Source organism: Hemicordylus capensis, chromosome 4, assembly GCF_027244095.1.
Source record: "Hemicordylus capensis ecotype Gifberg chromosome 4, rHemCap1.1.pri, whole genome shotgun sequence".
Lineage (NCBI taxonomy): Eukaryota > Metazoa > Chordata > Lepidosauria > Squamata > Cordylidae > Hemicordylus > Hemicordylus capensis.
In genome coordinates, this window is record NC_069660.1 from 157,966,828 (window position 1) to 157,982,167 (window position 15,340).

The 15,340-nt window shown below is 44.1% G+C and overlaps 1 protein-coding gene across 8 annotated transcripts in view; it reads left to right on the forward strand.

Moving 5' to 3' along the window:
* SEC16B (SEC16 homolog B, endoplasmic reticulum export factor) overlaps positions 1-15,340 on the forward strand; it is a 92,421-nt gene that overhangs the window by 410 nt on the left and 76,671 nt on the right. For 2 of the 8 annotated variants that reach the window (XM_053249723.1, XM_053249718.1), the window contains exons 2-9: positions 627-700; positions 4,107-4,472; positions 6,158-6,249; positions 7,340-7,460; positions 11,294-11,444; positions 11,758-11,905; positions 13,625-13,782; positions 14,476-14,537. In XM_053249723.1, the coding sequence (XP_053105698.1) occupies positions 654-700; positions 4,107-4,472; positions 6,158-6,249; positions 7,340-7,460; positions 11,294-11,444; positions 11,758-11,905; positions 13,625-13,782; positions 14,476-14,537 (1,145 nt within the window). In that variant the 5' untranslated portion in view covers positions 627-653. Of the gene's footprint in view, positions 1-626; positions 701-1,014; positions 1,137-1,831; positions 1,885-4,106; positions 4,473-6,157; positions 6,250-6,684; positions 6,767-7,332; positions 7,461-9,286; positions 9,364-11,293; positions 11,445-11,757; positions 11,906-13,624; positions 13,783-14,475; positions 14,538-15,340 lie in introns of those variants that run through there. The other 6 variants (XM_053249720.1, XM_053249721.1, XM_053249724.1 and 3 more) reach the window with 6 other exon arrangements.

Here is a 15,340-nt window from a genome sequence, read left to right on the forward strand (position 1 = left end):
AAATTGATTACAGCACACTTACTTGTTTAAAAGTGCTTCTGGGTTCATTCAAGGAAGGGAATCCTGTACTAGAAAGTGCCGCTTAGATGTTAATATTTCTGCATTCCTATAACCTTCTAAATGTGTACTTGAACTTCAAGCACAGACAGAAATGGATAATAATTTCCCCAACCTCTTCTGGCTCTAGAAGCTTTGGTAAATGTAGCACAGAACTATTAGCAAAGTGGTCTGAAAGTTAAAAGTTCTCTCCTGGCATATCTCAGTGTTAGTATTTGACTTGAGAGCTAGACTAGTTGCATAGCTAAGAGCATAAGTTAGGAAGTCCCTGGGCTATGTTGCCTCACCTATGAACTTTACTACATAGCTTGTACAAAGCCATTATCTCTCACCCTCAATACCCCCTTCTCTGCTTCTGCAATATGAAGATGTTTGTTTCCAGTAACTTATTAAGATTTTTCATGATCTTTAACAATGAATTACAAAAATGAAGGAGTAGAATTACAACTTAAAACAAAAACATGCAAAGTACGTCTTCCTTCTGTGTGGCGTAAAACTAAGAGGTTACAATTAATTAAATTTTATTTCTGTTACGATTTCGGGTCTCTGTGGAACTGCTGAATAACCAGCCGTACAACTGGTTACGTAAGAAGAAAATGGACAAGATAGAAAGGAGTCAAGATATGGGAAAGATGGGATGGCGGTAAGTTTACGTGTGTCAGCTGGTCAAGGACTCGGCTTAATAACTACCAACAATAGTTAGCAATATGGTTGTAGTCAAAACACCCCAGAAGAGCATCTCAGATGTCAGTTAATCTCTGTAAGGTATTCCTTTATATGGCAGTTTGGGTGGGCGACTGCCAGTATGGCAGTAAGCCAGTAACTTCTTGGTAAAATGTCAGGACACGAGAGTGTGCATTCCTGGCAGGCATGACATCTGAACCCACTCAAGTCCGTTACCAAGATTCTTCACCCAACATCCTCCCAAGATTCTCTGCACAACTTCCAGATCTTGGGGGTGGGAGTCAGGAGAATGTTGGGTAGAGAATCTTGGAACTGTTGTGCTGGTGGTCATGTGAACGCACCATTTGAGTACTGGCCAACATTTCAGGATTGTTGTAAAGATTTCTATAGTAAAGGTACAATCTTTCATGTACATTCCTAGTTTTCTCTTTCCTTGTGCTGGGGCAAAGGTGAGGAAATTGTGGCCCCAGGGGTGTAGCTAGGGGAGAGGGGGCCCGTGTTTATCCCTCTCTCTGGCGGCCCCTCAGAGTGAGGGAGACAATGAAGAAAATAGGGAGGGATGGAGCTGGAGGGCCCTCAGGAGCTGGGGGCCCATGTTCTTTGAACCCTTTTGCTCAGTTATAGCTACGCCCCTGTGTGGCCCTTGAGGCAACTTTGCGTCACTCTGGTCTGAGCATCTGGGTGTTTATTATAAAAAATAATGACCCTCACGCTTTCAGAGGTATGGGATGGCAAACATTTTTGGTTGCAGGAACTGTCAGTGCTGAACTATTTCCCTGCCCCTTTATTGGATTTTTAAATTCTCCACACAGGCTGCCTGTATAGCGGGTGGAGGGGGGAGGTATTTGACTGTTCAAGGTTGGTTGGTTTTTTGATCAAGGAGTCACGCTCCTGCTTACAAACAGCCGCAGGTAGATTTGGCCTCAAGCAGGCAGGCAAGGTGCCCTTTGCCCTGCTCAATCAGTGCTATGGCATGGGCTGGGACTTTGGCACAGGAAAAAGCTGGAAGCACTGACCCAGAGCGGGCTGCAAATCAGTCAGGTGTCAACTGATGTGGCAGGTGGACTTTGACAACTGCCTTTGGGGACGGATAGAGTCGAGGCCAAGCTGCGAGAGCTGAGGCTGGTGGTCTCATTTAAACAGGTGTGTGTGTGTGAGAGAGAGAGAATGAGAGAGAGAGAGACTGTATGATTGTGTGTGTGAGAGTGAACTAGTGGGTATATTGTTGCTCACCCAGCTTGTCATAGAGTATCTGAGGATTACAAGCAATTCTATTTTACTTGTTTCAAAATGTGAGGTGAAATCAATTTAAATATATGGAAATATTAAAGTGTACTGTTGGCAGCTTTAGAGAACACAAAACACAATTAAGGCTGCTTCTTCAGTGCCAGATATTAGGACTACTTACAGCTATAGTAAGGCTGTATAAGTATAAGTATAAGTAAGGAGGCTATAGGCCACCTCCAGCCTCAGAGACAAGATGCCTCTAAATACCAGATGCAGGGGAGCAACAGCAAGAGAGAGGGCATACCCTCACCTCTTGCCTGTGGGCTTCCCAGAGGTAACTGGTGGGCCTCTGTGTGAAACAGGGTGCTGGACTGGATGGACCTTGGGCCTGATCCAGCAGGGCTGTTCTTACATTCTTATGGACTGTCAGAGAAAGGTGATTTGGGAGGCACAAGCACAGGGATGCGACTTAAAATAAAAATAGACTAAGAGGGATATAAAGACTACATTCTAGTGCTTGCAAAACTGCTTTTATCAAAATATCGATTTGGAGATATTTTGCAGCTGTGTTTTCAGTACAGTTATATAGTTAAGTAGTTAAGAGATCAAGCTGTGAGCCAGGGAGTCTTCATTTAATCTCATTTTAGCTATAGTTTCCCTAGATGGTGCTCAGCCTCAGCCCAGTCGTAATACTAGCTCACTTTACAGCACTGTTTGGAAAGGTGCTCTGCAATTATTATTGTTATCATTTATTACAGAGGTTGGGATTACACAGGGTCACATATTCGGCACCAAATATGTCAAAATGCTGAGGGCAAGACTTCAGTTTGCATGTTCAAAATAAGACAAAGGAATACCTTTTATGTAGCTCTCTATGTTTTGAATCTAGTTGCTGCTTGTTAGTTCATTTATTCCAAGTCAGTATTTGTGTTTAGAAGAATTTGGAATATACGGGCAAAACGTAAGGGGGCAGGAAGGACGTAAGGGGGCAGTGTGAGGAAATAAAGTGTCACAGAGTGGTGTACTAGCAGCCAATTTTAATTGCAGACCTGCTCATTGTTTAGCAAAATGACCTCTTCCCCCACAGGCACTTGATGATGAATAGGCTGTGGTAAAGGTAAAGTGTGCTGTTGAGTCGGTGTCGACTCCTGGCGACCACAGAGCCCTGTGGTTGTCTTTGGTAGAATACAGGAGGGGTTTACCATTGCCATCTCCCTCATAGTATGAGATGATGCCTTTCAGCATCTTCCTATATCGCTGCTGCCCGATATAAGTGTTTCCCATAGACCTTGGCTCCTGGACTCCCATAGACTGGGAAACATATCCGTGGGGATTTGAATTGGCAACCTCTGGCTTGCTATTCAAGTCATTTCCCTGCTGTGCCATTAGGTGGCTAGGCTGTGGTAGGCAGTGCTTTTTCCAAATTCCTGCAGTGCACCATACTCACCTATCTGGTAGCAGGCCAAGTGCAACATTTTGGGCTGTTTGAAGTTGCCTCCAGGAAAAGGGAAAGGGGTTCTGTTTTGGGGTTTTTTTTTTGGAGCTGGGGCCTCTTAGGGTGCAGCAGTTGCTTTTGGGGCTGCTGCTTTGGGGTTAGCACTGCTGGCTCTGTGCCTGCTTGCTCTCTGCCTGCTCAGTGTGCATAAGTGAACAAATATTACCCGAAACATAATCTAAGTCTCTAAGTCATAATCTAAGTCTTTGGAGTCTCTGTCCTCCAAAGGAACTGAACATTGTATAGGAACTTCCTTCTACTTAGGAAAATGGGGAAAGCAAAAATTATGTGATCGTCAAGACAAAAAAGGGACAGGGAGGCATACAGACACAAGAGGGACCTCCTTCTCTTGACCTTGGAGCCTTCCTTGGGCACTGTTATCATACTATAAAGCAGGGGTTCTCCACCTTGGCTCCTGGACTACAGCACCCATCTTCCTCAGCCACAGTGACCAAAGACCATTGTGGCTGGAGATGATGGGAGTTGTAGTTGAACAACATCTGGGAACCCAAGGTTGAGAACCCCTGCAATGAAGGGTCTCCACAACCATGAGAATTAGAAACTTTGGGGAGTTGTGTGAGCGTCTGGTTTTGCAGATGGCCTACTTTCATTGTGTCATCTGCTTTGCAATTACTGTTTGCAGGAAGCTGAAGCAATTTCAAAATTTAAGAAAAATCAACAAAAACAGACCTTGCAGCAAACCCCAGATGGACTCTTGGGTTCCACCACAGCAACCTCCACCACAAGGGAGACATCCAGCCTGGATGGAAGGCCGTGACAGGGGCCCATGGAGGGAAGTTGCCCGTGGGCGTCCTCCTCCTCATTCCAGGCACAACAGTGAGTGGTTTTATCACCAGTACCCAGACTTCAGGGCAGGGCCCTTACCTTTTCCAGATGGCAGAGCAGAGTACTACCATCCAGCCTTTCATCCACAACTCCAGGACTACACAAAACCAAATTCAAGGGCAGAGTATTATGAAAGCAGCCATCCCAACAGGTCATACTCAAGGTAAGGTTTGAACGTGAACATATCACTCAGTGGTGGTGGTGGTGGGATGTCTTGACAGAGTGGAGCATGTCTTTAACGTAGCTTCCCAACAGCCTTTCTCTGTCTCCCACAGAATATCCCACATGTCACATTTCTACCCCACCCTTCCTCCAAGGAGCTCAGGCCTGGTTTACACCATATTGTCCAATCCTGTGAGGAGGGTTAGGCCGAGCATCCTAGCTAAGTCAGGCTTTAACTTAGGTCTCCTCAGCTGAAGCACAGCCCTCTGGACTTCCTTGCTTTCTCAGGACCAAAGTGGACATGATGTATATAGACATGTGGAGTGTCTCCCAGCATTTTTTGTTTCTACATTAATGCAGCTGTAGGGAATTTTTAATTGATCAGAGCAGTAGCACAAGGGAGGGAATGCTTAACCCTTTCACCATGGACTGTTTCCCCATCAAAAGTACATCTCCAGCTGCCTTTCTTTCCATGTGGGAAAATATACTGGCTTCATGTATTTTGTTCTCTATGGTGAAAAGAACAGCAGGGGAGGATTATTAATGGGGAAATCCCCAGAGAGGAAGGGTTAAGCACTCTCTTCCCTGCACTTCCCTTTCACACAACATGTAATCAACTTGTGGAATTCTCTGCCACGAGATGTGGTGACAGCCAACAACCTGAATGGCTTTAAGAGGGGTTTGGATAGCTTCACGGAGGAGAGGTCTGTCATCGGCTACTAGTCAGAGGGCTATAGGCCACCTCCAGCTTCAAAGGCAGGATGCCTCCGAGTACCAGTTGCAGGGGAGTAAGAGCAGGAGAGAGGCTGTGCCCTCAACTCCTGCTTGTGGCTTCCAGCAGCATCTGGTGGGCCACTGTGTGAAACTGGATGCTGGACTAGATGGCCTTGGGCCTGATCCAGCAGGGCTGTTCTTATGTTCTTATGCACTGCTGCTTCAGTCAGATCCAGAGATCCCACAGACAGCTGCACTAAAGTAAACACAAAAATGTGGGAAGGCATGGTGCTACATGTCTCCCATGCCACATTTGGTTAGGCCCTCTTTCACTCTATATACCCTGTTTCTTATCTCCTCCTCCATCCTTTTTGCCTTCTGTCCTCTCACTAGTATATCATGAATTATCTTAGCAGTCTAGGCCTTCACCACATCTGTGAAAAAACAAATGTGAAACCACATCAGTGAAAAACAACAACGATGTCCTACTTGCAGAACAAGTAAGACATCGAAGAGCTTATTGTAACCACAATATAATTATGGATATCTATTCATGTTTTAAAGTTATCAAATGCAGAGCAGGGGGAAAGTCCATTTATTAGCAGTATTAGCAATATTAATTAGTAGTGCCCAATGCGTGCAAAGAAGCTACTACCCAGATTTCAAAGAAATTGGGCAAAGGGGTGTTTTATTTTATTTTTTTTGAAGTTGGCATGGCTTTGTGGCAGATTCGGGGCAGAAAAGGGGTTTCCGGGGCAGAAGAGTGGGTCAGGTGGTAGTGCCCCAATGGAATTTCAGCAGCCCCATAACTCTACTTGGTGAGCACCAGGGTGGCCCAGAGTGGGTTGTGATGTAGTGCACATAGGGTGCCAACCACCCCACAAACGACAAGCCCATGGGGCCCTGGGTTTTGCTTTTCTGAAGCAAATTGCTCAGTCTCCTTTCTATTGACTTCCCGGAATTATGTTTCAGGCAAGGTTATGAAGATCTATATTGGAACTCTGTGGAAAATTATGCGTATGGAAGTTACCAGAGATACCCTCAAGTACTGCAGAGTGAGAGAGGTACTGCATTCTTTATACAGTAGAAACTATGCAGTAGAAAATTGATTTACATGATTTCTGTAGCTGACTTGAAAAGGAAATGCAGAGCTAGAATAACCTGGAATAGCTGGTGTGTACTCCCTGCCACCCCAAATCTTTTTTGTCCTTTATGTAGCAGTATGAGGTAAAGAAGCAAGAATTCTGTAGAAAAGGGTTGGCAGTTGTTCTATTGAATGCCTCTCCCTGTCCACGCTCACGGATTTGCAAAATTTAAATATTTAACTTTTTGAAATCTATTTCATCTTTTGTGATAAAGTCCTTCTTAGTGCTGTTATTTTTCGGTCAGGCAGAGTGGCCACATTATCAGTTTGGAATCTTCATTTGAAAGCCTCAAAGTTTTCAGTTTTGTCGTAGAATTCTTTTGTGAAACTCCAGCCTTAACTTCCTCTTGGAGCCCTTGCTTCTTCTCTCTCAGAAGCAACATACCACTTAACCATGACAGTGCCTGTCAGAAGCACTGGGCTATCATTCTGCCCAAGTTAGTACTGCACTTGAGACATATGGAAATTGAGCGTAACCCTATACTGCTAATATGTGTTTATTCACATCTTTATTTATTTATTGTATTTATCATGTATACTTTTATTTATTTATTTATTTGATCATATTTCTATACTGCCTGATATAGACATCTCTAGGCGGTGATGTAATTTTGAAAGTTAAAATAAATTAAAAGAAAAGAAAAAAGTGCCATACTGAGCAAGCCTGAACTCTGGTATATTTGTGTGCAAGAGTGCAAAATACCCTTCAGTTTTCTCATACCAGTTGTCAGGCCTCAGCTTGGCCTTTTCTTAGGGCCCTCCATGAGGCTTCAACCCATGAGGCTTGCAAGTTGCTTCTGTTACTAGATGACATCCTTGCCCGTTGCACAATTTCGCAGTGCCATCTGCTGGCAATCCATGATGAGAGATGTGCCTTTTTCCTGGCCATCTTAAAAGTATTTCTGGAAGGACCCCAGATCTTCATTGGTGCCTCAGACCTAGTATTACGTTTTGATTTTATTGATGTGTGGAAGTAGACCTGTGCTGTTATATTTTCTCTGAGTATCTAGATCCAAGACAGAGGGAAACTTGGAGCGAACATGCAAATTACTGGGACCAGAGTCATGACAGAGATTACCTTCATGAGGAAGGCAGCAGCTTTGTAAGGCATGAAAATGGGACATCAGTTCGGTAAGAGAAACATGAAAGGGAATCCCAAGAGTAGACTCTACAGGGAACTCCTGAGATCTTTATCATCCATGTCTATGGTGAGGGGGTTAAGTCATGACACCAATCTTACACACCAGAGGATGTACTGCTCTTTCAGTGTGCACCTAAGAAATGTATAACTCCCCGCTGTGAGATGAGTACGGTCCCAAGTTGTCCTGACCTGTTTATGTTGGAGAGCTTGGAGGGGAGATTTCTTAATCTACCCCAGCTGCAGTGCAAGGAGAGCACTGCTAATTAGTATTTTCTGGAGACATGGAGTTAAAGTTCCAAATAAAGTAGTTTATTTAGGAAATCCATCAGGGAGATAGATAAGCCTATATGCTTAGCTGCTAGCTACATACAGAAAAAGGAGAGGGAGAAGATGTAAGTCTCTCAGGTGAGAGAATGAAATCTGAGACTATCAGTCTAACAAAGGGTAGTGTAGAGAAAGCGTAGTCAGTGAGGGGATTCCCTTTCTCACTGTCTTTACCCCTAGTGCCCCTGGTGGTCAATAGGGTTGCTGGTGCTAAGAGTCGATGCCATCAGGAGCAGACTCTCCAACAGTTTATCCTTCTGATTCCTACTGTACGTGGGCCCCAGGAATCTACCTAGGTTGCCTTGCTTCATACATTAAGCCCAAGTCCTACACTTGTAAATGTTTAATGAAGAAAAGTTAACACTTCTAATTGGAGGCAAAGCCATCTTTAATATGTTTGTTTTCATTCCCTATGACAGTAACACAGCAGATACAACATAGCCTCAAAAAATATGCAAGCATGGCCTTCATAAACCGGCCCACTTTTAAAGAACTCCCTTCACCAATTAATCCCCTAAAATTTTGCAGCTTTGAATCTTATGTATATTTACTTGGCGTTAGTCTCACTGACTGACATCCTAGCTAAATTTACTAGAGGAAGTCCTGTTGAAATTTAGTAGTCCTTTAGAATAACTCCCGAATAGTAAAGTAAAGTGTGCCGTCAAGTCGGCGTTGACTTCTGGTGCCCATAGAGCCCTCTGGTTGCCTTTGGTAGAATACAGGAGGGGTTTGCCATTGCCATCTCCCACTCAGTATGAGATGATGCCTTCCAGCATCTTCCTATATCGCTGCTGCCCGATATAGGTGTTTTCCATAGTCTGGGAAACATACCAGTGGGGATTTGAACTGGCAACCTCTGGCTTGGTAGTCAAACTATTTCCCCGCTGCGCAATTAGGTGGCTTCTGGTAGTACTATTGAATAATTTAGTCAGAATGTCAGCTGCTCAGTTCATGTGGGGCTTACTCCCAGGTAAGTATGCATAGGTCTTCTTTGTGTAATCTATCGATTAAAGTTTTTACTCCTGTTGTATACATGTGGAGGCAAAGCACTGGGGAATAGTACAGAATAAGGACTTGGCTGTGCCCACTTTAATCAGGGCTGTGTTAACAAACAAACCAAGTCTGCTGCAAGAAAACCTGAATTCTGCAACATGTAAAAATAATGCTAACTGTACCTATCTGTCTACTGTCATATTTATATAACGCCTTATATGTGTTTCCCTAGGCAGTTTACATAATTAGGATAAAATTATTAAAACAAGATTTGTAAAACAATATTACAAAATAAAACAAGCAGTTTAAAATTAATTAACTAAAAGCCCGAGAAAATGAGAAAACAGGTGTGTCTTAAGAGTCTCTTTAAAGATAGTCAGAGATGGAGAAGCTCTTATTTTGATAGGGAGTGCATTCCAGAGCCCTGTGGCTGTCACAGAGAAGGCCTGGTCCCAAGTAGTCACCAAATGAGCTGGTGGCAACCGTAACCAGACCTCCCCAGATGATCTTAATAGGGGGCAGTATTCATGACAAAGGGGGCAAATATCCTGGACCCAAGCTGCTAAGGCTTTATAGGTAACAACCAGCACTTTGTATTTGTCTCAGAAACATATTGGTAGCCAGTGCAGTTATTTTAAAATTGGTGTTATATGGTCTCTGGGTTATCCCATATACCAGTCTGGCAGCCGTATTCTGCACCATTTGTAATTTCCGGACTACATACAAAGGTAGCCCCATGTAAAGTGGCCTGAGATGTCATAGGCACTTGCAACTATAATACTATCTTATGCAAGTGGAGAATCTCACATTAATGAATGCTGTACATTTCCTGGATTTTCCATGTGATTGCAGTAAGCACACAATCCTTAACTATAGCACATTGAAAAATAAGGTGTGCTATCGAGTTGGTGTCATTTCCTGGCAACTTGGAATGTGTGAATTGATTCGGGTACAAAACAATTTGTACCAGAATCTGGCTGATTTGGGAGATTTGTAGACAGAACAAATCACCCCTGTGCACAATTGCCCAGATATGGGTACAAAACAAATCACCCCAGATTCAGACCCAATACATTTGGAGAGTTGGACCTCCATTTTGTGGCCAAAGTGGGTTGGGTGGTAGTGCCCAATGGGTGGAAGCTACCACCCCAATTTCAAAGAAATTGGACAAAGGGGTGATTTGTTGGTGCATCTTTAAACTTTTCCCCATAGGGAATAATGGGGATTTCAGTAGCCTTATAGTTCCACATGGGGGGCATCAAGGTGACCCTCCAGATTGTGGTGGGTGGTAGTGCCCAATGGGTGAAAGTAAGCTACCACCCAGATTTCAAAGAAATTTGGCAAAGGAGTGGTTATTATTATTTTTTTGAAGTTGGCATGTCTTTATGGCAGATTTGGGGCAGAAGAGTGGGTCAGTGCCTCAATGGGTGCCTGCTACTACCCAGATTTCAAATAAACTGGTGAAAGGGGTGATTTTTAACCCTCCCCCCAAGTTTGCACATCTTTGAGCTTTCTCCCCATAGGGAATAATGGGGAATCTCAGCAGCCCCATAACTCCACTTGGGGGGTACCAGGGCAGCCCAGAGTGGGTTGTGATGTCATGCATATAGGGTGCCAACCACCCCCAAAATGACAAGCCCCTGGGGCACTGGGTTTTGCTGTTTTCAATGTCTGAAGTGTTCTGCTGAGAGTAGATTCTCTGGTAGGAAATGAGAGCAGATTATCTCATTTTCCTACCAGAGAATCTACTCTCAGCAGAACACCCCAGACATTGAAAACAACAAAACCCAGTGTCCCATGGGTTTGTGGGTTTAGGGGTGGTTGTCACCCTATGTGCACTACACCACAACCTGCTCTGGGCCACCCTGGTACCCCCCAAGTGGACTCATTTGGAGGAAGGAGAGGAGCTGGAAGGAGTTGTCTCTCACCCCCCCACTGAAGCTCGGCTCATGAAGTAAAGAAATCTTGAATGAGGCTGAATATTGGTAACAAAAAGCATAGTAGAAATTTATATATATAACCTATGTGCCACAATAGAACATCATCCTAAATGATTTTTTAAAAGTTTTTGTAAATGGTGGACGATGCAAGTCATTTAATGGTCCTAGAGAAAGACCTGCTGTTCTGGTAGTGCAAGGTCTTAACACTCACATCAATTTTGGAAGATGAATACAACTGAAGGAAGCCTGGGCGGTTGTGCGGCTGGGGGAGTCAGTCATGTGACTTGCCTCTGGGGGGCCCCCCAAGACAGTGGGCCCCCAGACAACTGTCTCCCTTTGCCCTATTATAGTTACGCCCCTGCACTCACCCAGGATTTGCTGCCATAGGCAATTGCCTCTGTGGTAATCCACCTATGTTCATGTGCAACCAGGGCAGACCCTGCTTAGCTAAGGGGACAAGTCATGCTTGCTACCGCAAGACCAGCTCTTCCATCAGCTTTCTATCAGTGATGAGCTTAAACAGACTTTAAGCAACCTCTTTTTCATCTGATATTTTTCTTTCCCAGATCTAAGAAGCACAACTCCTATGAAGACAGTTACCGTTCAAAAGAAGAAGACCCCTATGCTGCCAGTTACAGCTCTCCTTTGCAAAAAAAGTGGATCCAAGATGATTTCCAAAGGAACTTTGTGGAAAATGTCAGTGTCCCAGCACCTGAGGTACCTGCAGCGGAGCTTTTGCAGAATGTCCTTTCTCCTTCCCTTATCCTAGCTGATTCTAGAGCACCTCTTCATAGGCTTGACAGTCTTGGAAAAAATATCCTTCATACTGAATGAATAGGTGGGCACTGGGAATATGCAATGATTTAATTCTAAAATTCCTTGTGAAGGGAGCTATGATTAATTTTGCTCTGTTTTCATTCAGATCACTACCCCTCCCTTTCTTTTGTAAAGCATCATTATGCACTCAGCTGGCACTATATAAATATGATGATGCTGAGATTCCTGACCTTCTCTTCTTTTCTCCATGTAGCTTCCCTTGCCTGAGGAGCCAAGCCTGCTTCAACAGTATAAAGAATCTGGCCTGAGCTCCAGTAGCTATGAGCTCAGTCAGTATATGTATGATGCTTCCAACCGTTATGAAGCAGCTACCTCCTTGGACTGGAGTCCAATTCAGGCAGGTGAGTTGTTCAGCAGCATTGGCATCTGAGGTAAGGACGGTGAAGCTGAGGATTTGCCAGAGCTCCCAGACCTGCAAAGGGCCAATCACCTCAACAGGGCTGCCATTTTCACTACACATGGAGCACCCGCCAGAGGCAGCATGAGAGAATTACCCTCTTTCGGGTTAAGGAGGCTAACCAAGGTGTTCTCTTGCGGGGAGGAGGGAGGAGAGAGGTGAGAGGTAGGGGAAGGACGAGGAGAAGGAGCTGTCGCCACCGCGAGCAGCCGACAAAAATGGGCCGCCGGGCTCCTTGCGAGGAGGACGAGAGCTTGTGTGGTGGAGGGAGGTTGAGGAGGCGGCGGCAGCACCACTGTGAGGAGGATGAGAGCTGCTGGTGGAAAGGGTGGCGAGGGAGACTGGCTGAAGGGATGGGAAGAGAACTGGCTGAACCCTGAAATGAAGGGGGAGGAAGGGAAAACTAGGGGTGCAGATGTTCTATGCCGAGGTCAGCTAGTTATTTATGTACCACCGGCATTGAAACTGGATAAAAGTCTAACGTGGTTTAATTTTAATTTTTTTTGTTACAAATAAACAAAAGGAACAGCCTAAAGGCTTGCATAAATGTTATCAGAAGTCACAACATACCATATTATAAATGATTATATCAAATGTTAGGCAGTTGGAATAATATTACTGACATTCCAGTAATGTAGATAGTCCACCAAAGTTAAATAGTAATTAAAGCACTGACACAACTTGTTTTTTAACATTGCTCTGAAAACTTATTCTTCTAGTAACACACAGTCACCAATCCAATCTATGACTGAATCACATTTAAATTACCCAGTTGTGAAAATATATCTTGTTAATAATTAATACAATCTAAGTTTTTGACTTAGTTTTTGACTAAATATTCATCTAAAAATGAATAGATGGAGGGCTTCCCCTCCACTTTTTTATTTTTTTGCATTTCAGGTTTGAGCTATTAACATCTTAACTGCTGTTAACATATCAATCACCAATTTGATATTTTAAAAAATGAACACGGCCTCTCATATTATCTACTGTAGGAGAGTCGTTCTTGGAGATACAGTGGATAGTTTCATTTCAGAGTAAATAATGGTTGGACATGCAGGGAAAGAACAATATTTGATGTGTACGGAATGTCCTCTGAACAGCCTTTCAGAGGATTTATTGAAGGGAAATGTAGCCCAGCCATATTGCTGCAGTAATTGGTGCTTATTTGTCCAATTTTTCATTGTCCTTTTGGCTGCCCTAGATCTTATTCTAGATCCAGGTTTCAAGAGATGTTTGCTAAGAATTAGGGGCTAAACTAGGCAGGATGGCAACAGTTTAGTTTGTTTAAACAAAGAACTATTCTAACAGGTAAAGGGGGGGAATGGGGTTCAAGTTTAAAAACAAAGGCCAGTGTAGGGACAGAGAGGATAGGAGGACCCTCCCACCACCCACTTCTTACCTCCTGTACTACCCCTCTCCCCAAGGGCTTTGTGTCCTTCCTACCATCTATGCTGTGTTGAGTCCCTGGTTGTGACTTTTCAGCTATTTTCTCTTGCATCACTGAGTTGCTCTTCCTGCCTAAATTTGGGTTTATGGGAGATGAGGGCATAGTTCAAAGGGCAGCACTGGAGATTTTTGTGCTTGCAGCCTGATGGCCAGTCAAAGGTTGGCTTTCGGCTTGGTGAGTCACTGGAAGTTTTGATGTGTGCTTATTACTTAGCAGAAGACTTGCCAGCTCGTCCTCATCCTGTGGCATCCCAGAAGTTTTCCCTCCCCCATGTCCCTGTGTGCTTTGGAGCTGGAGGGAAGCTGATCCGAGGATGTCCTAATTATCCAGCAGAGGGGCAACCGGCCCTTGTTGAAATACACAGTCTGGAGGTAAACATTCACATGCCCCTTGCGTGGAAGCAAAATGGATTTATGTGTATCTGCCAGAGCTGACATTGCTTGTCTGTTTTTCATCCCCTTTTCCTTGGCTTCTCATACTTGCAACTCTGCCTCACCTCTCAAATTCCTTGCTTCTGCTCCCAATCAGCCAAGAGCCTTGAGTGCTTCCACATGGCTTACCTTCTGTGGGTTCCCACTCTGATCCCCTTGAGAAATAGAATGGAGCTTCTATATGTAGCAGCTCTCACGGAAAATACTGTAGCAGTATTCCCAACTCCCCCCGCCCCCCCACTCATACTGCTATTTTCTTTCCACATTAGAGAGTGGAATGTTGCCACATGGTTGTCAGCCAACCAACCAATCCATCTTTATTATGGTCTTTGACCGGCATAAAGTAGATGACATTAAAACAGCATTAAAACAGGCTATGCCCGGAACTGTGAAGACAATAGAGAGGCTAAAAGCTATTATTGTGGTTGTCTGTACCTTCCCTTATCCTTCCCATTGTCCTCGCTTTCCCACAATGCTTATTGTGGGCATGTGCAGAAAGAGGGATGTTGACCTGAGTCTGGCTTGCTTCTTCCCCTCTCTCCCTCTTTCTCTCTCTTTTGAAAGTTTTGCCTTACAATTAGGCTTGCAATTATTATTGGGATCCCACTCACTGAATTTGTCCTTGTTTTCAAGGTTATCCTACATGACACTGCTGAGCAGGAGGCAATGCGAGTTTTCCCAGGACCCCTAATCAGGTACATTGTCCCGGAGAAGCATGCATTAACATTGCATCCTTCACTCCTGCTATGAAGCAAGCTGAGGCATCCATCTCAGATGGCAGATGGCATTTTGGATGACATTAAGGATGGCAAATGGTAGTCTGACCCATGGGTCACAATCCATGGGTCACTGGGAAGTTCTCTTGTACAAGAGCCATTGAAATGAATGGGAGTTGCACAAGAGCACGGTAGTGATCTTGCACAGTTCCTACTTATTTTGATGAGACTTGCAAACAAAAATTCCAGTGGATTGTACCTCATGTTAATTTGAGGGAGGATGCCACTTGGATTTTCTGTCTCAGGCACCAAAATGCCTTGGATGAGCCCTTTGAGAACCTTCTGTTTAGCTGTCTTGTGATTAGACATGATCCTGACACTATTTTATGTGACTTGAGCCACTGGACGAAGTTTTAAGTTGTGTGGTAGGTCACAAAAATTCTAGTAGTAATAGACAATGTTTCAAATGTGGAATAAGAATAAAAGGGGAGAAAGGGAGGGGCAACGACATGTTACATATTTCTTTTCTCTGTTATTTCCTTCCTCACCCTTTCTTGAAGGGTGATGGCTGGGCTCTCCTTTTTCCAACACCTAGGCTAAAATCGAAAGGTTTGCTTTCACATTCCAAATTCTGGATAGATTGCAAACTTGCCAGGAAGTTAGTGTTCTGGTTGCTGACAGACCAGTCTTTATAAAGCTGATTGTTGGCTAATAGTCTTGGGTGGTTGGTTGATGTTTCACAAGTGTGATAGCTAATTACAGGAAATAAGTCTCTTAATAGC